At 47.4% G+C, this 23,155-nt stretch overlaps 1 protein-coding gene across 1 annotated transcript; it reads right to left on the reverse strand.

Annotated features, from left to right (window-relative positions):
* Positions 1-1,858: 1,858 nt before the first annotated feature.
* On the reverse strand, positions 1,859-21,974 carry SLC2A11 (solute carrier family 2 member 11). The gene is made up of 12 exons (XM_082203265.1): positions 21,704-21,974; positions 16,207-16,305; positions 14,348-14,508; positions 11,710-11,834; positions 10,061-10,190; positions 9,295-9,443; positions 8,491-8,678; positions 7,389-7,499; positions 6,187-6,288; positions 4,977-5,052; positions 4,298-4,425; positions 1,859-2,680 (listed from the first exon to the last, which is right to left on the reverse strand). Exons 1-12 carry the CDS (start codon positions 21,896-21,898, stop codon positions 2,480-2,482), a joined length of 1,665 nt encoding a protein of 554 aa, XP_082059391.1. The 5' UTR covers positions 21,899-21,974; the 3' UTR covers positions 1,859-2,479.
* Between the last annotated feature and the right edge of the window lie 1,181 nt (positions 21,975-23,155).

Below are 23,155 nucleotides of genomic sequence, written 5' to 3' on the forward strand. Positions count from 1 at the left end.
AGAATCCTGAGGGAGGGAGCCATGATTACCACCCCTCCCCTGCCCTGGCCTTGTTTGGAGCAGAGTTTCCCCCCACCCCCAGCCCTATTGGTGCATGGTGGTGGATACCTTATTGTGGTAGGATCTCTGAAGCTACCTCAGTAATACAGTGGTGCCCCGCAAGACGAATGCCTCGCAAGACAGAAAACTCGCTAGACAAAAGAGTTTTCCGTTTTGGAGGTGCTTCGCAAAACGAATCTCCTATGGGCTTGCTTTGCAAGACGAAAATGTCTTGCGAGTTCCTGCGGGTTTTTTTCCCTCCCCCCCTTTTTCTAAGCCGCTAAGCCGCTAATCAGCTGATCCGATAAGCTGATAAGCGGCTAAAAGGCGCTAAAAGCCTCTAATAGCGCTAATCCTCTAATCCGTCAATGGGCTTGCTTCGCAAGACAAAAACACTGCTAGACGAAGAGAATCACGGAACGGATTCTTTTCGTCTTGCGAGGCACCACTGTACTTGAATCCTATGGGATCCAATGGGAATAGGGACCGTTCTGGCACTTCAGACTATAATGTGCATTGTACAGTCAGTAGCTCATAAGGGAAACAAGCCTTATGAGGAACGGTTGAAGGAGTTGGGTATGTTGGAGCCTGGAAAAGACGAGACAAAGAGGAGATATGATAGCCATCTTCAAATATCTCAAGGGCTGTCACATGGAAGAGGGAACAGCTTGTTTTCTCCTACTGTGGAGGGTAGGACTTGGACCAATGGCTTCACGTTATTTCGTGAATACTCACGAGATTCCGACTAAACATTCGGAAAAAACTTTCTGACAGACTTCCGCGAGAGGTGGTGGACTCTCCTTCCTTGGAGGCTTTTTGGCAGAGGTTGGATGGCCATCTGTCATGGATGCTTTAGCTGAGATCCTTGCATTGCAGGCGGGTTGGACTAAATGGCCGCTGTGATTTCTTGCAACTCCTACCATTCTGTGATTCTAGCTATATGATTGTCCTGACATGGGACTTTTCGAATGAAAATGTTGCAGCCTTTGAAAGGTGGGACAAGGTTTTAATGCTTGCTGGGAAACAGAAGAAGGAGCAGTAAAAGAGCGAGAGCCAAGGGGGGCAGGGAGAAGAAACACTGGCAGCATGACCATCCCAGAAGAAGCTGGAGAAAGAGAGAGACCATGTTGTCACCATCATGGCAGCTAAAAGAGGGACACCTCCGCTCAGTCTTCAGGCTTCAGCCAGTCGTTAAAGCGCATCGTCGAGAAAACTAACAGCTACAGAGATACATCACGGTTCTTCTGGCGATTGTGGGACTGACACCGAAATCAAAAGCCTGGGAATCATCAAAGGCCGTTTTGTACCATAAAATAGTGAAAAGGTTGGGTGGCTTGTATATAAAAACCCAACAAATCTAGCGACGATATTAAAGGAAATCCAAAGGCAGAGAGGCACAAGCAAGAGTTATTTGAGGTAGTTACTGCTCTGCATGAAGGAAGGAGGAGAAATTATTCTGGGTGGCCACACGGGAGCACTACAGGCACGGCTACTGCTCAGAGAACTTGCAAGGAACTCAACAAAGCAGCAGTAACACACTGTTAAAGCAAGATATGCCTGTCCAACCAGCAGGAGGATCCAGCCCACATAACACCTACAGGGCACAACAGGGAAATTTCTAGAAAGAGAAAAAAGCATCTTTACCCCCCAGTCCCTTGGCACAGCTCAGGGGGTGGGATGGGGGGGACACTGGCAGAATAGCTCAAGCAAACTTAAAGGAGGAAAATCTACCACAATCGCTTAATAAAAAAAGAACCCAGTGCACGATGGAAGTTCTTTCAAGGTTCCCTAGTAGCCAGGACTTTTCTCAGAAGGATTTGCGGAATATTTTCTATATTTTAACACACTTTCTGTCAAAAAAATATGCCCCAGGCACGTTAATACATGTTAAAGAGGCAACCCATTCGTAGATTGGGGGGGTGGGGATGGGATTGTGGGTTTCTCCTAAACAAAACTTCCCAATGCATTTGGCTATCAATACATTTGGGCATCGATTAAAGCGCAGGTGGGTTTTCCATCCTCATGAATCAATTTCACGTTTAGAAAACGGTCCCCAAAGCAACACCCTGGAATAGCGCATTGCTCCCTCTAACTGACCAAGCCTGGCAGCTGATGGTCAGAAACGACATTTTAGGGTTCAAATTCCAGACTCTGGGCATTATTTCTTATACAATGTATAAGAAATTCTAAAACTGAAAACCCACTAAAAATCTTGGGAGTGGACATTTCCGTACAGGACTTTTAACGCGCAAATCAGTATTTGAGAAACAGAAAATGTTCCATCCCACCTCCCCACTCTAAACTCGCTTCAGCTGCAATTTTTACCCCATACTGGGAATTTGGGGGTGCAAGTGTGTGTGTGGAGGGATAGATCTGCCTGGTGGCACAAAACCAACTTTCTCTCCCCGTGTCCCTGTCGTTCTCCTCCATCCTTCGGGGGCTACAACATGGTGGACTTTGTTTCCTCGGAAAGACTCTTGGACTCCTCATGAGCCTGCGCTTTGAAGTTCCGTTTGTTGAATTCCTCAGAGATTTCCAGAAAGGATTTCCCTTTGGTCTCGGGGAGGAAGAAAGCGACATAGAGGGCGGCAGAGACGCAGACGATGAAGAAGGGGACATAGCAGTAATGGCCAAGGCCTTCCTGAGGGGAGAGAGAAGGAGAGGCCTTCAGTTTGTCCGTGATGCACACAAAGCGAGCCCCATAATCAAACTGTTCTGAACAGTCCCCTCTGGTGCTGCTCAGTTTGCTCTGGGACTCCCTCCTACCCAAAGTGTCTGCAACGGTAGCTGCTTAAGGATTTGCATTTGCGGTCCTGATGGTCACCAACTTGGTAAAGGTAAAGGTCCATTAGGTCCAGTCGTGGCCGACTCTGGGGTTGCGGCGCTCATCTCGCTTTATTGGCTGAGGGAGCTGGCGTACAACTTCCGGGTCATGGGGCTGGCAGGACTAAGCTGCTTCTGGCGAACCAGAGCAGCGCACGGAAACGCTGTTTACCTTCCCGCCAGAGTGGTACCTATTTATCTACTTGCACTTTGATGTGCTTTCGAACTGCTAGGTTGGCAGGAGCAGGGACCGAACAACGGGAGCTCACCCCGTCATGGGGATTCGAAACTCTGACCTTCTGATCGGCAAGTCCTAGGCTCTGTGGTTTAACCCACAGCGTCACCCACGTCCCTGCCCACCAACTTAGACTGCTTCAAAAGAGGATTAGAGTTAGACCAGGCACCCCCAACCTGCGGCCCTCCAGATGTTTTGGCCTACAACTCCCATGATCCCTAGCTAACAGGACCAGTGGTCAGGGATGATGGGAATTGTAGTACAAAACTATCTGGAGGGCTGAAGGCTGGGGATGCCTGAGTTAGACAGTCCTTTTTGTTGGGGATAATTCAGACTGAAATTCCCAGGTGTCAGAAAAGTTGATTGATGTGTGCCACTACTGCGGCCCATGTTTTGTTAGCCCCCAAATGGAAAACGAGCAAGGTCCCAATCAAAGAAAAATGGCAACTTAAGCTGATGGAATATGTGCAGCTTGCAGACTTAACATATAGAAATTGTGCACACCTTAAAAGGTTGGCAGCATTAAGATAAATTCAACAGTGTAAATAGGTTTTGATGGATGCAATAATGGAATACTGAATGGTTTAGTTTTTGTAAAATATGCAGGGATTTATGATATGCAAAATGAAAGAGAAGAAGGGAAGTCATTGATATTTTAAGGATGTTTAAATGAGTATTTTAAATTGTAAAAACAGAAAATTTAATTACCGTATTTTTTGCTCTATAAGACTCACTTTTTCCCTCCTAAAAAGTAAGGGGAAATGTGTGTGTGTCTTATGGAGCAAATGCAGGCTGCGCAGCTATCCCAGAAGCCAGAACAGCAAGAGGGATTGCTGCTTTCATTGCGCAGCGATCCCTCTTGCTGTTCTGGCTTCTGAGATTCAGAATATATTTTTTTGTTTTCCTCCTCCAAAAACTAGGTGCTTCTTGTGGTCTGGTGCGTCTTATAGAGTGAAAAATATGATATATATATATATATATATATATATATATATATATGCGCATACTAAAAAAAATGCTTAGACAAATTCATGGAGGAGGCTGTCAAATCCGCTTAGTAGGATTGCAATGCAAATTGAAATTGGACAGAAAAGAGGAGCGGTGGCTTCAAATGGGTCCCTCCCACTTCCTATCCTGTCCCAATAGCATTGACCCATGGTTCAACCCAGCATGGCAGTCGGACGGACAGAGTTTGCTTACCACAAGGAAAGGAAACACCATGCCCACCAGGAACAAGTTGGCCCACAGCAGAGAACCGCAGATCATGCAGGCAGCTGGGCGAGACACCTGGTCGAAAATCTCCATGGGCATAATCACCGTCACGCCAGCTAGGCAAATCAAACATATTTTTCATCACTTTCTCTCTGGCGCTGCAAGGGTCAAGGTGTAACGCCAGGACACCCAACATTTATCCAGATTGTGCGGGTGTGTTAATGGCGAGAGGCTGTAAAGCAAGCTTCCTCAAACTCGGCCCTCCAGATGTTTTTGGCCTACAACTCCCATCATCCCTAGCTAACAGGACCAGTGGTCAGGGATGATGGGAATTGTAGTCTCAAAACATCTGGAGGGCTGAGTTTGAGGAAGCCTGCTTTAAAGAAATAAATCTTCACCGGGAGGGTGTTGAGCACAACAGAGTGGAGGGAAATGAGGCTCCTCCAATATCACTGGCTCAATTTCTGCTGCACCTGCCTTCACTTTGGAATGTCTCCATAGCAATTGAGAATCTCCATTGGCAAGCATCTAGTCCTCATGGATGCCAAGGCTTCCAAACAAAACACCCACGTCGTGTTGACGTGCATGCCTGCTCTTGTTTCAGGTTGGACGTGAGCGCCCCAATGCACAGCTTTCCAGGGGGGGAGTCCGCGCCGTTCTGACTCACCTGGCCCAATTCCAAAACTCAGGATGTAGGCGAAGATGCAGGACATGCTCAGGTAAGGCATCCAGCTGTATTGGTCCTACAAATCCAAGGAGGCAAAGGCAAAGGGGTTAGTGGGAAATTGCAGTCAAAATCCAACAGTGCATATTCTTGCTAGTTCATAAGTTTAGGAGCAAATGACCACAGAACTGCATTGCTGATAGGCAAAGACTCAGCCCATAGAGATGTAATTGGTAGAGAGGGTTCTGTGTGATGTCATTTCCACTCCTCTCCTGGGAGGGCTATTTAATTTCCTGTTCCTCTCCCACCCTCTCTCTTTCTTTGACAAGTGATGCCTGAGACTGTTTCTACTGTGAATGTAAGTATTTTACCTGCACAATTTTATTGCCGCTGTGGCTGAGAACCAGTGCAAAGACTATGCGTAAGTAAATCCTGTTTTAAGCTTACTTCCACAGTCGGTTGTCTGATTTCTTGGTTAAGCGGGGCAAATGAGAAGGGGGAGCCAGCTCGCTTCATTGCTGGACGTAATTAAAAGAAGGCTTCACAGTCTATTCTGACATGCCTCAATTTTTCTCCCAAGTGTGGAACTTTTTATTATTAACATTTTATTTAAATCATTTCAGTCACAGGAAATATAGTGATGAAAGAGAAGGAAAGAGAAAGAAAGTGGGGGAAAACACACATTAATGCCTAAGGATGGAACTTTAAACTCTGTTCAACAGACACACAGGAGCACGTGGAGGGATAAATTGCTATTAATATATCCTCTCCTACCCATTAAAGGTAAGGGACGCGGGTGGCGCTGTGGGTTAAACCACAGAGCCTAGGACTTGCTGATCAGAAGGTTGGCGGTTCGAATCCTCGCAATGGGGTGAGCTCCCGTTGCTCGGTCTCAGCTCCTGCCAACCTAGCAGTTCGAAAGCACGTCAAGTGCAAGTAGATAAATAGGTACCACTCCGGCGGGAAGGTAAACGGCGTTTCCGTGTGCTGCTCTGGTTCGCCAGAAGTGGATTAGTCATGCTGGCCACATAACCCGGAAGCTGTATGCCAGCTCCCTTGGCCAACAAAGCGAGATGAGCGCCGCAACCCCAGAGTTGGCCACGACTGGACCTAATGGTCAGGGGTCCCTTTACCTTTACCCATTAAAACCCATTCCACAGAGTTGGACTCGTATTTGGGTCCTCCTCAGCCCCTCCTTCAAGAGCTCAGTTACCTGCAGGGACAGGGCCACCATGAAGACAATGGCCCACACAGACATGAGACTGTATCCGCCCATCACCAGCTTCCTTCGTCCGACATGCTCAATGATCAGATTCTGGAGCAAAGCAACACAGGGAAGTTATTGCCAGGACTCTCACGCTAAACCTGCCCCAAAGCAACAGGGAGTTGGTCTCACGGCAAGTCTAATTATCATTTGTATTATTATTATCGAGTTCATATACCTGGAGGTCTCAGGGCGGTTCACAGAAAAGATCACAACATACATAATCAGAATAAAAACAACAACCCAATAACACCCCTCCCCAGAAAAGAGCCACATTTTAAAAGGGTATAGGATGTCAAACAGACATTCTAAAGGTGTGTAATGAAGGCGCCAGGCAAACGTCCCTGGGGAGAGCATTCCACAGACAGGGAGCCACTGCAGAGAAGGCCCTGTTCTCGTGTTGCCACCCTCCGGACCTCTCAAGGAGTCACACGAAGGAGGGCCTCAGGAGATTATCTCAGGGTCTGGGTAGGCTTTATAGGTCAAAACCAGCACTTTGAATTGGGCCCAGAAACTAATTGGTAGCCAGTGCAGTCGGACCAGTATCAGACTCAAATCCTGGTTAACACACTTCATTGTAAAAAATAAAAGGAGGGAGGGGAGACCAGGCCATTTGATGGTTCTGCAGGCAGACACCGCACCCCCCCCCACAGCACCCCTTCTTTCTGCTAGCAGGGTGGATTCAAAGTTCATCCCTTTGTCTGTCCTGAGTTTCACAACTAGCTATGCCCAAGAGAGTCACATCATCTCTCCCTCTTTCCATTTCCCCCCACATCACGTGAAACTCGCGCAGTTCCATCCACTTCTCGGCCTTGTCTCTAAAAAGTGCTGCAACCTTTTATCGCTCCACCCCCTTCATCCCCCTGGCTGCCCTTTTCGGAGCATTTCCCAGCTCAACAGTACCCATTTTGAGGTGAGGCGAACAGAACTGGGTGTGAGACAGAAGGCAGACTCCCACCCCCGTATGGAAGCTCCACCTCCCCCAGAAATGGCTCCCCACTTCACCACTCGGAGACACCCCCCCGACACACACACAAAGCGAAAGGTCCAAGCGCTCTCTGTGACTGTCTATCGGACAAACCAGTATTTTTTTTGGGGGGGGAGCAGCGGAAGGAAGCGGGTCGCTGCCAAAGGACAGCAGAGATTCTCACACAAGTCATGGCGGTGATCAGCTCGCAGCTGCCCGTGCCGATTATGCTGTACTGGATCTTGTCGTAAGGGATCCCGGCCTCTTGGAAAACGGTCGAGGCATAGGAGTACATCTGGGGGACACAAAGGGAGATGGAGGAAGGATGAATGGAGAATGGCAGGGCTCTGGTTTTGCTGCAGACACATACAGGAAAGAGAAGCAGAACTCAGGAGGGGAAGAAGGGATAGCGGGTGGTGGTATGGGTAAGCATATTTTTGCAAGCACCTCTCCAAAGAGCACCTCCTGTTCTTAAAAAGGTAAAGGGACCCCTGACCATTAGGTCCAGTCGTGACCGACTCTGGGGTTGCGGCGCTCATCTCGCTTTATTGGCCGAGGGAGCCAGCGTACAGCTTCCGGGTCATGTGGCCAGCATGACTAAGCCGCTTCTGGCGAACCAGAGCAGTGCACGGAAACGCTGTTTACCTTCCCGCTGGAGTGGTACCTATTTATCTACTTGCACTTTGACGTGCTTTCAAACTGCTAGGTTGGCAGGAGCAGGGGCCGAGCAACGGGAGCTCACCCCGTCGTGGGGATTCGAACCTCTGACCTTCTGATCGGCAAGTCCTAGGCTCTGTGGTTTAACCCACAGCGCCACCCGCGTCCCCTCCTGTTCTTACACAACCCCCAGACCTGTGCTGTGTGGGTCAAGGACGGCCAAATCCCTCCAGAGTCCAGCCTGGCTCATAATGCCTTTGACAAGCCCACCCGAACGGTCTCTCTCTTCTTCTGGAGCCCAGCACTTTTGGGTAGCTCCTGCCTGGCCCCGGCCAAAGACCTGAACTGGCACCCCCCCCCCACCAGTGGCATAGTATAGGTTGCCAGTGCCTGGGGCCATGTGGAGGTAAACAGGTGGAGTATGCATGCACATTCGGGTGTCTGCGTCACCCAGGAGATCTCAGCTGCAGAGATGAGTTGTTCCATTGTCTGGAGAGGTCACTTCCTGGTTGAAATGTTGCACCCCTAACAATTTTGCACCCGGGGCAACCGCCTCTATGCTACGCCACTGTCCACAACCCTGCCAATACTCAAGCTGATTCCCCCCTTGCCTTCTCCCAGTCACTCACAGAGTCGTTGCCGCAGAGCTGCATGGCGCTGCTGAGGAAGACGATGGTGATGAGTTGCCACCTCACGGCCGGGTCCCTGAAGAGCTCCCAGGGGGCCTTGGCTGTCACCCCTCGGAGTGCCGCCTGCTCTGCCAGCAGCTCCTTCATCTCCCCGCCCAGGTCGTCGCTGCCCCGCAGCTTCTGCAAAGCTGGAAGAGGCAAGAGGAGCAACATACGGGCTGCAAGCATGAAGATGGAGCGGTCAAACTCCAGGAGATGCTCCGAGTTTTATTAGGGATTCCAAACATACTCTGAGCACCTGTTGAGCTACTGGAGCTTGGGGTGAGCTTGAAAGCAAATTAGGAAGGCAGCCCACAAATGGCATGCGATAGCAGGGGTACAGGAAACAGATCAAGCTGCTCTTGTTGTGAATCTACTTTCTCCTATGGGAGGAACCATGCACCATCCCCTATGGATCTTCCCTTAAACAGGGTTTCCCAAACTTGGGTCTCCAGCTGTTTTTGGACTACAACTCCCATCATCCCTAGCTAGCAGGACAAGTGGTCATGGATGATGGGATTTGTAGTCCAAAATTAGATGGAGACCCAAGTTTGGGAAATCTTGCCTTAAACATACACATGAGTAGCGATTATTTCTACAGGGTGAAGCCTGCCCTTTTGGATCAAGACCAGGCCAGACTGGAACTCAGAGCCTTTGGAATGGAAGCAACCAAGGAACTCAATGCAACAGGAGAACCAAAAGGCAGTTTTGTCTTGAGCTTGGGGTTTTTTTTTTTAAGCAATGAGAAGCACTGAGCACACCCACCACAGATGCAAGATTCCTCATCTCCTCGGTCGATCAATAGGTACCGGGGGCTTTCCGGGGCCCAGGGCAGCAAGACCAGCTGGATCAGAGCAGGCACTGCATTGCTGGCCAGGAGGAGAGGCCAGCATTCCTCCGCTCCTAAAATTTCTCTGCATTAAAAATACAGAATTGTGTGAGCAGAACCTTTCTGAGCCAGCAGTTTGGGCCTCGCCGAGCGTACATATTTACTTTTTCTTTTTACGTCTGTTTGTCACTTTTCGCACACAGAACAGTGGCCCCAAAGCAACTCAACGCATTAAAACCCCATTTAAAGAAATAATAAAATGCAAGAGCTGCAGCTCAGAGGAAGAAGGCCCCGATTTCAATCCCGAATGGCATGTCCAGGTAGGGTTTTAGAGAGACTCTCTGCCTGAAACCCTGGAAAGCTGCTACCAGTCTGTGTAGACAATGCTAGATGGAGCAAGGGTCAGACTCAGCAGAAAGCAGCCCTGCATAATCCTAATACTAGCCCCACCCCAGCTTCTTTCTCTGTGCCCCAGGAAGGGCTTAATGTAGCTGCTCAGCATCTAATTGCCATTCTGGGCAAAGATGCTACAGATCATTATGAGACCAAGTCGCCGGGATTGCTGTGCTAGGAGTACCCTTTGCTGCAAGAGATGCAGAGGTTTGCTGTGGCCTTGCTGATTTCTTTCTTCTTCTTTTTAGGGGAGTGGAAAGAGGATGGTACCCCCCAACAGCTTCTCCAGGATGCCCCTTTCAGCCTTACCTCAATCCAACCACCTGTCCCATCACCAACCCCAGGGCTGTGAAGGATGCAGACGTCAGGGCCACGGCTCCACGGAGCTCCTTGGGGGCGCTTTCTCCCAGGTACATGGGCTGGATGTTCATGCTCACCCCTGGCCAGGAGGAGAGACAAACAAGGATCAGGAATGTGGCAGTGCTCCAATCTATAGTGGTTCGTCCTTCCCCCCAACGCACACACAGAGACTCCAGGCCGGCTGGGACTGGTCAGATGACATTTATTTATACCCCAGCCTGCAGAAACAACAGTAACTTTCTCCAAGTTCTAACCTTTGCCCAAACTCGCTTGTCATCTCCTCCTCCTCCCCACCAGCCTCACATCTCGTCCTAATGTTTCCCCTCTCGTGCCCCCAAATTACCAACTTTGTTTATTGCTCTAGGAATGTTCAAAGGTGAGGGAGGCACTTGCCTCCCAGCCACCCCCCACTTGCTTTCCTTACATCCAGCCAGTTATCATGCCCCTTCCGTCGTCTCTGCTCCAGGCTAAACATAACCAACTCCTTCAACTGTTCCTCATAAGGCCTGGTTTCCAGACCCTTGATCATCTTGGTCGCCCCCCGGCTACACACCTTCCCACTTGTCAATACCCTTCTTAAATGGTGGTGCCCAGAACTGGACACGGTACTCCAGGTGTGGTCTGACCAAGGAAGAATAGAGCACGACTATTGTGGGTTAAACCACAGAGCCTAGGACTTGCTGACCAGAAGGTCGGCGGTTCGAATCCGCACGACCGGGTGAGCTCCCTTTGCTCGGTCCTTGCTCCTGCCAACCTAGCAGTTCGAAAGCACATCAAAGTGCAAGTAGATAAATAGGTACCGCTCCGGCGGGAAGGTAAACAGCGTTTCCGTGCGCTGCTCTGGTTCGCCAGAAGCGGCTTAGTCATGCTGGCCACATGACCCGGAAGCTGTACGCCGGCTCCCTCGGCCAATAAAGCGAGATGAGCGCCGCAACTCCAGAGTCGGCCACGACTGGACCTAATGGTCAGGGGTCCCTTTACCTATTACTTCCCTTAATCTGGACACTATACCTCTGCTGATGCAGCCTAAAATAGCACTTGCTTTTTTCCTGCTGCATCATACTGCTGACTCACATTAAGCTGGTGGTCTACTAAGACCCCTAGACCGTGTACAGCTGTGAAGCCAGCTGTCCCCCATCCTATATTTGTGCCTCTGATTATTTCTTGCTACGTGTAGAACTTTATATTGATCCCTATCAAAATTAATTTTGTTAGTTTTGGCCCAGTTCTCTAATCTGTTTTCAGGGAATATCGAATCCCAATTCTGTCTTCTGCAGCATTAGCTACCCCTCCCAGTTTGGTGGCGCCTGCAAATTTGATAAGCACCCCCTCAATTCCTTAATTCAAGTCATTTATTAAGATGTTGAAAAACGCCAGGCCTAGGACAGAACCCTGCAGCGCCCCTCTTGGCCCTGTTTCTCGGGATGACAAAGAACTGGCAGAGAAGGATCTGCTGAAATGGATTCCTTGACTGAAGACTTAAGGGCTGCCTGGTTATTCTTCAGTTGGTTAGACGCTTGTCAGATTCGCACACACTCCCCATTTTCAGTGGTGTGGCCTGCAGGGAATCTTGAACTTGCCCACTCCTCCTTACCTACCAGAATTGATTCCTGCAAGAAATCTGCTCAGCAAGATCATTTCAAAGGATCTGGCCATTTGGCTGAATCCCACCAACACCGCAGCCAAGGCCACAAACAAGTTGTTCAGCAGCAAAGATTTCTTCCTTTGGAGAAAGAAAGAGGGATAAAATGTGAAATATACTCGGAGTCAAGAGTGGATTTCATGCTCTTTATTCAGCTCATACTGGTGAGGAGGAATGGAAGTTCCCCCAGAATGTCTGCCTTTTATACATTATTTACACAGTGGGCCCCACGGGATTGGCTAATTCCGGGATTCTGCTGTAGGCCAATCAGGTTGCGGATTCCCTTCCACCTGGAGCTGGATTGGGTGGCTCCTGTGGACCAATCTGACTGCTGCATTCTGGATCCTATTGTTCTAGGACCAATCAGCCTGCTGCATTCTGGATCCTATTGTTCTAGGACCAATCAGCCTGCTGCATTCTGGATCCTATTGTTCTAGGACCAATCAGCCTGCTGCATTCTGAATCCTATTGTTCTAGGACCAATCAGCCTGCTGCATTCTGAATCCTATTGTTCTAGGACTAATCAGACTGCTGCATTCTGGATCCTATTGTTCTAGGACCAATCAGACTGCTGCATTCTGAATCCTATTGTTCTAGGACCAATCAGCCTGCTGCATTCTGAATCCTATTGTTCTAGGACTAATCAGACTGCTGCATTCTGGATCCTATTGTTCTAGGACCAATCAGACTGCTGCATTCTGAATCCTATTGTTCTAGGACTAATCAGACTGCTGCATTCTGGATCCTATTGTTCTAGGACCAATCAGCCTGCTGCATTCTGGATCCTATTGTTCTAGGACCAATCAGACTGCTGCATTCTGAATCCTATTGTTCTAGGACTAATCAGACTGCTGCATTTTGGATCCTATTGTTCTAGGACCAATCAGACTGCTGCATTCTGAATCCTATTGTTCTAGGACTAATCAGACTGCTGCATTCTGGATCCTATTGTTCTAGGACTAATCAGACTGCTGCATTTTGGATCCTATTGATCTAGGACCAATCAGACTGCTGCATTCTGAATCCTATTGTTCTAGGACCAATCAGCCTGCTGCCTTTTGGATCCTATTCAACTCAGTACATAACAAAAGGAATCAGAAGCCCAGTTCAGACGTAATGAGGATGCACATCACACCCCTGTGCTTCTCCCCTCATGCGTTGGTTTTGGCACAGTGACTTTCCTTGGTCAACTCTACGTTCCAACCTCCATGTGACACCCCCTGCCTTGGCCAACCCTAACAGCCCCCTCTCCCTTCAGGATCAGTGCCAAGGCCCAAGGGAGCGGCTCCTGGGCCTGCCCTTCCCTGGCTCATAAAGCCAGCTGCACCCGCACGCCCCCCCTCACAGGAGGGAAAGCTGCCTGGAACGCCCAGTTCTTCCCAGGGAGATGAATGTCAGTCTTGGCAGGAGGAGATAATGCGGGTGAGAATGGTTCTTGGACTTTGGGTGAACTCCACAGCTATCATCCAAAGCAAGCAGAGAAAGCCTCAGTGAGTGGGCTATACTGGGACCAGCACCTAGATCTCTCACCTGGGCTTTGCCAATACTCCCCGCAAAAACAAGAACCCAGGTCATTTGGATTCAGGCTAGGTTGATTGGAACAGGATTCGTTTCAGTTTAATAACTGGTTTAATTACACATAACTGATAAATTGAGGCACTGAGATGCTGGCAGTAAAAAGTTCAACGTCTAAAACGCAGGCTGCGTGAGTTCTGCAATAGCCACCCCCACCCCTCCACCAGTGCCGAATTTAAGTATAAGCTAAACAATCTATAGCCAAGGGTCCTATTTGGGTGCCTCCAAAAATTTTAAAGGAAAAAAAGCAAAACCTGGATGTACATTTCCAAAATTCTTAATTGTATTTCAGTTCAACAATTACCGTATTTTTTGCTCTATAAGACTCACTTTTTCCCTCCTAAAAAGTAAGGGGAAATGTGTGTGCGTCTTATGGAGTGAATGCAGGCTGCGCAGCTATCCCAGAAGCCAGAACAGCAAGAGGGGTTGCTGCTTTCACTGCACAGCGATCCCTCTTGCTGTTCTGGCTTCTGAGATTCAGAATATTTTTTTTTCTTGTTTTCCTCCTCCAAAAACTCGGTGCGTCTTGTGGTCTGTTGCATCTTATAGAGCGAAAAATACGGTACTTTGTAATTACAGAGAGGAGCTGAGGGAAGTCTTTGGGGGAGAGGAGGGAGGGTTTGAGGGGGGTGGGGAAAAAGGGGAGAAAATAATGACTATGACATGTTTTGATATGTTGTTATGTTGAAATTGCTAATAATTTTTTTTAAAAAAATTACTTTGATAAAAGACATATTTTGTTATGTGCAAATGGCTTTGGATACCTATTAGGTCCATAAATTACCATATAGCATATATTCAACACAAAAAACAGCGACAATCTGTTGTTGACAAAGGACAGCTGGACATATAAAGGGCCCCATTATCTTCAGCAGCTTAGGGCCACATCAGACCTAAATCTGGCCCTGCCCTCCACCAACAGACTGACATAGGGCCGGGTCCCCCATGGGGCGTCAGCAGCTGAAAATGGTTGTGAGTCTTAGCTCACTGAAGCACAAATCTACAAGGCGCCTCCTCACCTTCCCAGCTTAATGGCCATGGGGCCCGCGAGGATGGCTCCCACGAGACCCCCCAAAGGATAGATGGAGACCACAGAGGACCAGATCAGGGTGATCACCTTCCCCTCCAGAGGGCTGCCCGTCCGCTCCAGCCACGTCTCATTTGTGAAGCTCTGGATGTACTGAAATGTGCAAAGGCTGAAGTCACGTCGGGAGAAAACAGAAAACGGGTCTTTCTACAGGTGCTGCATGCGACATATCATTTTTCCAGGACCTAATGTGGTGAGTATTGGATGGGGAGGAGAGACCTCCAGCTTCAAACCCCACCCACTGTCACCTTGCACCAGTCGCTCTCGCTGAGCCTGGTCTACCTCGCAGAGCTGTCGTTGTGGCAAAATCAGGGTGGGGAGCCACATATGCTGCCCTGAGTTCTTTGGAGGAAAGTGAGGATGCAGACATGGCCAACACGCTGCAAAATACTTGGGAGGGGAGGTGTACAAAAAGCACAAGAGGAAAGGAGCCTTCACGAAAAATTACATTTGCCCCTAAGGGAAAGAAATACGATATACGATATACGATATACAATATCTTTATTGTCATTGTCCCATGCAGAACAATGAAACTGGAAAACTACATAAAACTACATAAAAACTACATAAAACTACCACAAAACTACATAAAAACTACATAAAACATTCAAAAACCCCTAAAAACTCTAAAACCCCATTTTAATATACACTATACTATAGAGACCCCTTATGCTGCGTTTAGAACCAGAATTGCATTTGCGTAGAAACTGTTTCTCAGGCAGCTAGTCCTGGCCTTTATAACCCTAGACCTTCTTCCAGAAGGCAGAAGCTGAAAGAGATCTCTGCCGCTTTCTTATGGCACCTGGCAGCATAGATTTGATCTAAGGTGGGAAGAGTGCACCAATTATTCTCTCTTGGATAGCATTGTTTTTTCCCTGGCCGTGCAGCTCCCAAACCTCTCTCTGTCTGGCTTCTCTCCTGTGTTGACAGCACCAAAAGAAAAAATTGCTGAGAGAGGGGCCAGCCCCACTTTGCTGCCTCAGTCTGTGAACCCATGGCAAGTTAACAGGATCACAGGGAAAGTACAGTGGTACCTTGGTTCTCAAACGCCTTGGTTCTCAAACGTCAAAAACCCAGAAGTAAGTGTTCCGGTTTTCAAACCTTTTTTCAGAAGCTGAATGTTCAATGCGGCTGTCGGCTATTGTTTCAGGGGCACCTGCACCAATCAGAAGCTTTGCCTTGGTTTTCAAACATTTCGGAAGTCAAACGGACTTCCGGAACGGATTAGGTTTGGCGCTTTTGTTTTTGCTACTTATTTTGCGTTTTGTTTTTGAGGCTTTTTTGGTTAATTTGTTTTTGTGACTGTGTGGAACCCAGTTCAGCTACTGATTGATTGATTGTGTGACTGTGGAAATGGATAAGAGCCCTCCATCCAAACAATGCAGGTAAGAAAAAAAATAGTTTTAATTTTTACCATCTACAATGCTGTCTTATTTATTTTATAGTACAGTACATTGATTATTGCTTTCATTTTATGGATCAATGGTCTCGTTAGAGAGTAAAATGCATGTTAAATTGCTGTTTGAGAGGTTGTTTTTAAAAGTCTGGAATGGATTAATCCATTTTGCATTGCTTTCTATGGGAAATTGCGCCTTGGTTTTGGAACGCTTTGGAACAGACTTCCAGAATGGATTAAGTTTGAGAACCAAGGTATCACTGTAAATATAACCCCAGGAAACAAAAATGCTTCATCGACAGATGTGACGACCCTAGAACCCTCTAAACAGAGATGGCCTGCTCTCTGCTAACAGTCAGGGAAACTGGGATAAGTGTCGTGAGGTGAGGACTTACTGTGGTTGGGGCATTGATGATGGTGAGGTTGTATCCATATTGGAATGAGCCCCCAATTCCTGCAGCACAGACCGTCAGGATCAAGACCCGACCTTGAAGCTGAGGGAAGACCCAGAAACGTTCAGAAAATAAGGATGTTGCCTTATTTATTTGGTTTTCAACATACAATAACATTCTGCAACATACAACACACAACTGAGGAGCACCAAATAGAACAATATAAATTTCCTAATACTGTATAGCAATAATCTACAAAACATTTCATATTAAGTGCCCAGTCACTGAAAGTCACCTATGCAACACAGTGGTTCATCTTAGAACATGGTTGTGCTGAAACTCCACTGCCAACAATTACTTCCAGGGTACGGCCCAAAAGAAAAAAAAGGAAATTGATTGACAGTGAGGCAAACGCACTGAACTGAAGCAGCTTAAGATATCTGGGGTGATTGAAAGAATATAATATCAAGGGCAGATTTCCCTTTAATCCTTTATTTTTAATGAGGAATTTAAGATTGTAGGTCAAGTGGCTAATCGGGTAGGATAAGAACGTGATTATACTTTATAAAACCCTGAATGAAGTTTTTGAAATGGGTCCAATCCAACGACAGCCAAAAAGTTAAAGAGAAGGAAACATGAGAAGGAATAAAAATCATGGGCGTAGCCATACACCCAGACTCCCCAAATCAAGTAAATAAATAAAAATACTTAACGAAAAGTAGAAATTGTAGAAAGATTTTGACAGATTTTTCTGAGCACTTGGGGTCAAAAGAAAGTAACTTTAAACAACTGTTGCTGAGAGATTTCATTCCGAATCTGCTAGACAGAGCCAAGCATAGGATGGGTGGGTATCCTGCGCCCTCCCCAACATAAATCCTGGATACGCCCATGATAACAATGGAAGGCACATCAATGGCTTTTGAAGAACAAATATGACTGTCTTTGGGATACTGTGTCATAGAATCACAGAACTGTAGATTTGAGAAAGGAATGTAAGCTCTTTTTATATGCAATAACAGCAGCAAGAATATTATTGCTCCCAAAAAAGGAAGCAAGAAGAGTTACCATCGATTGAAGAATGGAGGATGAAGTTAATGGACTACGCAGAATTAGATAAACTAACAGGAAGGATTTGAAACTGGTGAGACCAGAAATTCACGGAAGACTGGAGTAAATTTACGGACTATTTGAAAAGCAATTATGAAGAACAGGCGACGTTTGTAGGGTTGCAAGAAGTTTTGTGAGGAGTATTATTGGAAGTATTGTAAAAATGGAGAAGGGGGAGGATGATTTGTTAAGAGATGGAAAGGCAATATAAAGTTAAGAAATGCATAAAGGTAAAGGTACCCGTGCCCGTACGGGCCAGTTGTGTCCGACTCTAGGGTTGCGTGCTCATCTCGCTCTAGAGGCCGTGAGCCGGCGTTGTCCGAAGACACTTCCGGGCCACGTGGCCAGCGTGACGAAGCTGCTCTGTCGAGCCAGCACCAGCGCAGCACACGGAAACGCCGTTACCTTCCCGCTATAAAGCGGTCCCTATTTATCTACTTGCACTTAGGGGTGCTTTTGAACTGCTAGGTGGGCAGGAGCTGGGACCGAACGACAGGAGCTCACCCCGTCGCAGGGATTCAAACCGTCGACCATACGATCGGCAAGTCCTAGGCACTGAGGTTTTACCCACAGCGCCACCCGTGTCCCTAGAATTGAAATGCATAAGAAGTGGTTAAAACGGTGGATCATCAGAGGTGCTGATGGAAGTCCAAAAATATTGTATAAGTGATAAGTTTTGTGGTACATTTTATAATTTATATGTTAAAATTAATAAAAATTATATATATATATATATATATATATATATATATATATATATATATATATGCAGGTTTTGGTGTCTTCGGGTGTCTTCCCGTGTAAGAGTCGGGGTGTCTGTGCGACGTTTCGACGAGGTCTCACTCGTCATCTTCAGGCTGGTGCTTTCGGCTTCTTGTTACTGGAACAGTTCTGTTCCAGTAACAAGAAGCCGAAAGCACCAGCCTGAAGATGAGTTCTGTTCCAGTAACAAGAAGCCGAAAGCACCAGCCTGAAGATGACGAGTGAGACCTCGTCGAAACGTCGCTCAGACACCCCGACTCTTACACGGGAAGACACCCGAAGACACCAAAACCTGCATATATATATATATATATATATATATATATATATATATATATGAAGAACTGTAGATTTGGAATGGCCCCAAAGGGCCTTCTAGCCACAGATATTGTGGAGTAGGAAAAGGTTGACCAGAATGATTGAGGCATTGGAGCAACTCCCCTATGAAAAGGGTTGTAGCGTTTGTGGCTTTTCAGTTCAGAGAAAAGTAAGAGGCGACATGATAGGAATTTAAAATTATGCCTGACTTGGAGAAAGCGGATAGAGAAAAGTCTTTCTCCTACTGCGGCCTGTGTTCTGTTAGCCCCAAAATGGAAAACAAGCGAGGTCCCAACCAAAGAAGAATGGCAACTTAAGCTGATGGAATATGTGCAGCTTGCAGACTTAACATATAGAATAAGAGAACAAGAAGAACATACGTTTGGAGAAGACTGGAAAATGTTTATTGAATATATGGGGGGAAATAGTGTATACTTGAAAACATTGGCAGCATTAAGATAAATTCAACAGTGTAAATAAGTTTTGATGGATGTAATAATGGAATACTGAATGGTTTAGTTTATGTAAAATATGCAGGGATTTATCATATGCAAAATGAACCATGGAAAGAGAAGAAGAGAAGTCACTGATATTTTAAGGCTGTTTAAATGAGTATTCTAAATCGTAGTACAGAAAATCTAATAAAAATTAGAGAGAGCGAGAGAGAAGTCTTTCTCCTTCTCTTGGAGAAAGAACTCGGAAACATTCAATGTAGCTCAATGTTGGATGTTTCAGAACAAATAAAAGAAAGTCATTTTTCGTGCAGTGCATAGACTGTGGAACTTGCTCCCAAAGGATGCAGTGACTGCCACAAACCCTACATGGCTTTAAGAATATTATTGTCCCAAAAATGGAAGCAAGAAGAGTTACCGACGATTGAAGAATGGAGGATGAAGTTAATGGACTATGCAGAATTAGATAAACTAAGTGGAAGGATTCGAAACCGGCAAGACCAGAAATTCACGGACGACTGGAGTAAATTTACGGACTATTTGAAAAGTAATTGTGAAGAACAGATGACGTTTGTAGGGTTGCAAGAAGTTTTGTGAGGAGTATTATTAGAAGTATTGTAAAAATGGAAAGGGGGGGGATGATTTGTTAAGAGATGTAAAGGCAATATAAAGTTAAGAAATGCATAAGAAGTGGTTAAAATGGTGGACCATCAGAGGTGCTGATGGAAGTCTAAAAAGATTGTATAAGTGATAAGTTTTGTGGTACATTTTATAATTTATATGTTAAAATTAATAAAAATATTATATATATAAAAAAACCTTACATGGCTTTAAAACAGAATCAGGCAAATTCGTGAGAGGGCTAGCGATGGCTACTAGTCATAATAGCTTAGCTCTGCCTTCATGGTCAGAGCAGTAAATGCTTGCTGGGAGTCACAGATGGGCAGAGTTGAGCTCAAGTCCTGCTTGTAACTGGGACGCGGGTGGCACTGTGGGTTAAACCACAGAGCCTAGGACTTGCTAATCAGAAGGTCGGCAGTTCGAATCCCCGCGACGGGGTGAGCTCCGGTTGCTCGGTCCCTGCTCCTGCCAACCTAGCAGTTCGAAAGCACATCAAAGTGCAAGTAGATAAATAGGTACCGCTCCAGCGGGAAGGTAAACGCCGTTTCCGTGTGCTGCTCTGGTTCGCCAGAAGTGGCTTAGTCATGCTGGCCACGTGACCCGGAACTGTACGCCGGCTCCCTCGGCCAATAAAGCGAGATGAGCGCCGCAACCCCAGAGTCGGTCACGACTGGACCTAATGGTCAGGGGTCCTTTACCTTTTACCTGTTTGTAACAGGCTTCCCACAGGAATCTGGGTGTCCCTGCCCCCTAAGAACAGGATGCTGGACTAAATGAGTCCCTGTTTGTCTGATCCAGCAGCCTGTTATTTTCTTACATTTTATTTTAAAGTGTTTTCTTTTATCCCAAGATTATGTACCTGAAATCTACAGCACGGTACAAATTTTGAGAGAAATGGGATGAAAGTTGGACGGGCAATCTTTAATTTGGGACCATTGCAATTCCTCAGCGTAAACATAAGATAAAATTGTTCTAAACTGCTTTTACCAGTGGCACACAAGACATCACAGAGACTGAATAAAATATATACCAGGTGAGATAGTAAATGTTGGGAGTTGTGGGTAATAATAATAATAATATTTTATTTATACCCCGCCCTTCCCAGTTTAAAAATGAAATGCATACGCCCATTATATTAAAGATTTTGGGAAAAGAGATTAACAATTTCATTGGTAACTCTTTAAAAAGAGTTTTATTATCATTATTTTATTTATCCTTTTCAGGTTTATACATTTCAATAATTTTACAATCATCTTAACATTTCAAAACTTTACTTCCTTCCCCCTCTTTCTTTGGTTCCTTAAATTTATTTTTAATATCTTCTGCATATCCAAATTAACTTAATTTGCTCATTTATTCATCTACTTTTAATATATACTCTTACAAAACTGCAGGTTATTACAATACTCATGCTAGTACTCTCTTAAAGAGTTTTATTGGAACATTTGGAGGAACAAATCAAGAATAAGGAATTGATACAGAATTTAATAGTTACTGCCAATATGTTAATTGGCACAAAGATGGAGAAAATAAGGTGCGAGTAATTAAAAAAGAGTGCTGAGCAAAAATTTGGAAGTTAAGTCTTGATGCAGAAGCTTCCTGGAGTGATTAGTTTAAGAGATGGCAGAGATAGAAGGGAAAATTTAGACATTAATTTAATTTAGAAAATAGCAGATACAACAATATTGGTGGATAACAGCTTTTCTGAGTGGCAGATAAAAATGTTTAATCTTTATAGTCTTCTGCGATTTATGATATTCTGCAATGATATTTGTTTACAGATTCCTGCATTTGGGCATGTTTCCAAATTTAATTTTTGGAGCGGCTGGTAGCTCCAGCCAGCCCAGCTGGGCAGGGCAGAAAGCATGGAAGGGACACCCCGCGCCGCCGGCCCCCACGCTTGTCCCCGGAGCTAGAGACGGCAGGCATGCCGGTTAGAGACGGAGGGGCTCCGGGTCGGAAGTCTCCGCCTCACCTGTCGCTGCCACTCGGCCGGGCACGCTGCGCTGGACCCTCCGGCGGCCTCCCGGGCCGTGCGCCTGGCGGGGCCACCCAGCGAGCCAAGGGGTCCCGGGCTGCCGGTCTGGGCAGGAGGCGAGAGGGCCGGGAGGGAGGACCCTTGCAAATATCCGATCGCCCGGGGGTTGCTAACTGTCGCCTCCCCCGCACCCCCCGCGGAGGAGCTCCGGAAGCGTGACGCACCGGTCCTGGCCAGGTGTGCGAGCGGGGCGGGGCCTCACCTGGCGGCGCGGCGGCTGCAGAGGCTGCGAGGCTCCGTCCGGCATCCTTCTCGGCCCGGCTCGGCTTCCCTCCTCGGCTCTCCTAGCAGATGCCGGCCGGCTAGCAGGAGGGTGGGCGGGGACTTCGAGCTGGGCAGGGCTTCTTGGCTGGAGCTGAGCCCGGAGGCTCATCGCGCAACGGGCGACTCTGAGCATGTGCAGAGTGCCTCTGGGAGAGAGGCCAGCGGGGCTAGCCTAGTGGGTTCCAGGATCCCCTTGCGGGAGACGGTATGGCAGGGGTGGGGGAAGGGGATGGCCTCTGGCCTGGTCCCACCCACTACCAGTGGCGTAGCGTGGGTTGTCAGCACCCGGGGCAAGGCAAGTAATTTGCGCCCCCTAACCCGTGGATTTGCGCTCCCTAACCCGTGGATTTGCGCCCCCTAACCCTAACCCCCAGATGTTGCGCCCGGTGCGGCCGGCCCCCCCTGCACCCCCCACGCTACGCCACTGCACCCACTACAGCATCCTTTGGGTGCTTTTTTTGCTGGAGGCGACCGGGAGGGTCGTGGGACCGCATGGGGAGGGCCGGGTCGGCCACCCGGTCCTTCTGCGGACCGAGGATCGCTCTCCTGGTGCCTTTTCCTGAAGCCAGGCCAGCCCAGCCCCCGAAGTGCGACAGCTCCCATTTGGCACCTCTGGCTTTTTTTGGGGGGAGGTGTCCTAAATAGAACAGCCGAAGCTCAGTTACATAGCATTTGCTCTGCATGCAGAAGGTCCCCGCAGGCAGCATCTCCCGTGGAGAGCTAGTGCTGCTGCTAGATACTAGATAGAGCAGCAAGACAATTGCATTTTGATTGCTGCACAGATCTCTGGTTTTTGCGGGGGAGGGGGGAAGACTGCCAAACTACCTCGACTACAGTACTGTGACACTTGACAGCTGGGATAGCTCAGTGGGTACAGCATGAGGCTCTTCATCTCAAGAGTTGTGGGTTCGAGTCCCAGTTGGGCAAAAGTTTCCTGCATTGCAAGGGGTTGAACTGGATGACCCTTGTGGCTCGTTCCAGCTCTACAATTCTGATATTCTATGTAGAGACATCACCTTGCCTTCAAAGGTCCGTATAGTAAATGCTATGGTTTTCCCAGTAGTGGTGTATGGAAGTGAGAGCTGGACCATAAAGAAGGCTGATGGCCGAAGAATTGATGCTTTTGAATTATGGTGCTGGAGGAGACTCTTGAGAGTCCCATGGACTGCAAGAAGATCAAACTTATCCATTCTGAAGGAAATCAGCCCTGAGTGCTCACTGGAAGGACAGATCCTGAAGCTGAGGCTCCAATACTTTGGCCACCTCATGAGAAGAGAAGACTCCCTGGAAAAGACCCTGATGTTGGGAAAGATGGAGGGCACAAGGAGAAGGGGACGACAGAGGACGAGATGGTGGGACAGTGTTCTCGAAGCTACCAGCATGAGTTTGA

The sequence above is a fragment of the Podarcis vaucheri genome (assembly GCF_965113315.1).
Source record: "Podarcis vaucheri genome assembly, chromosome: 16".
Taxonomy (NCBI): Eukaryota; Metazoa; Chordata; class Lepidosauria; order Squamata; family Lacertidae; genus Podarcis; species Podarcis vaucheri.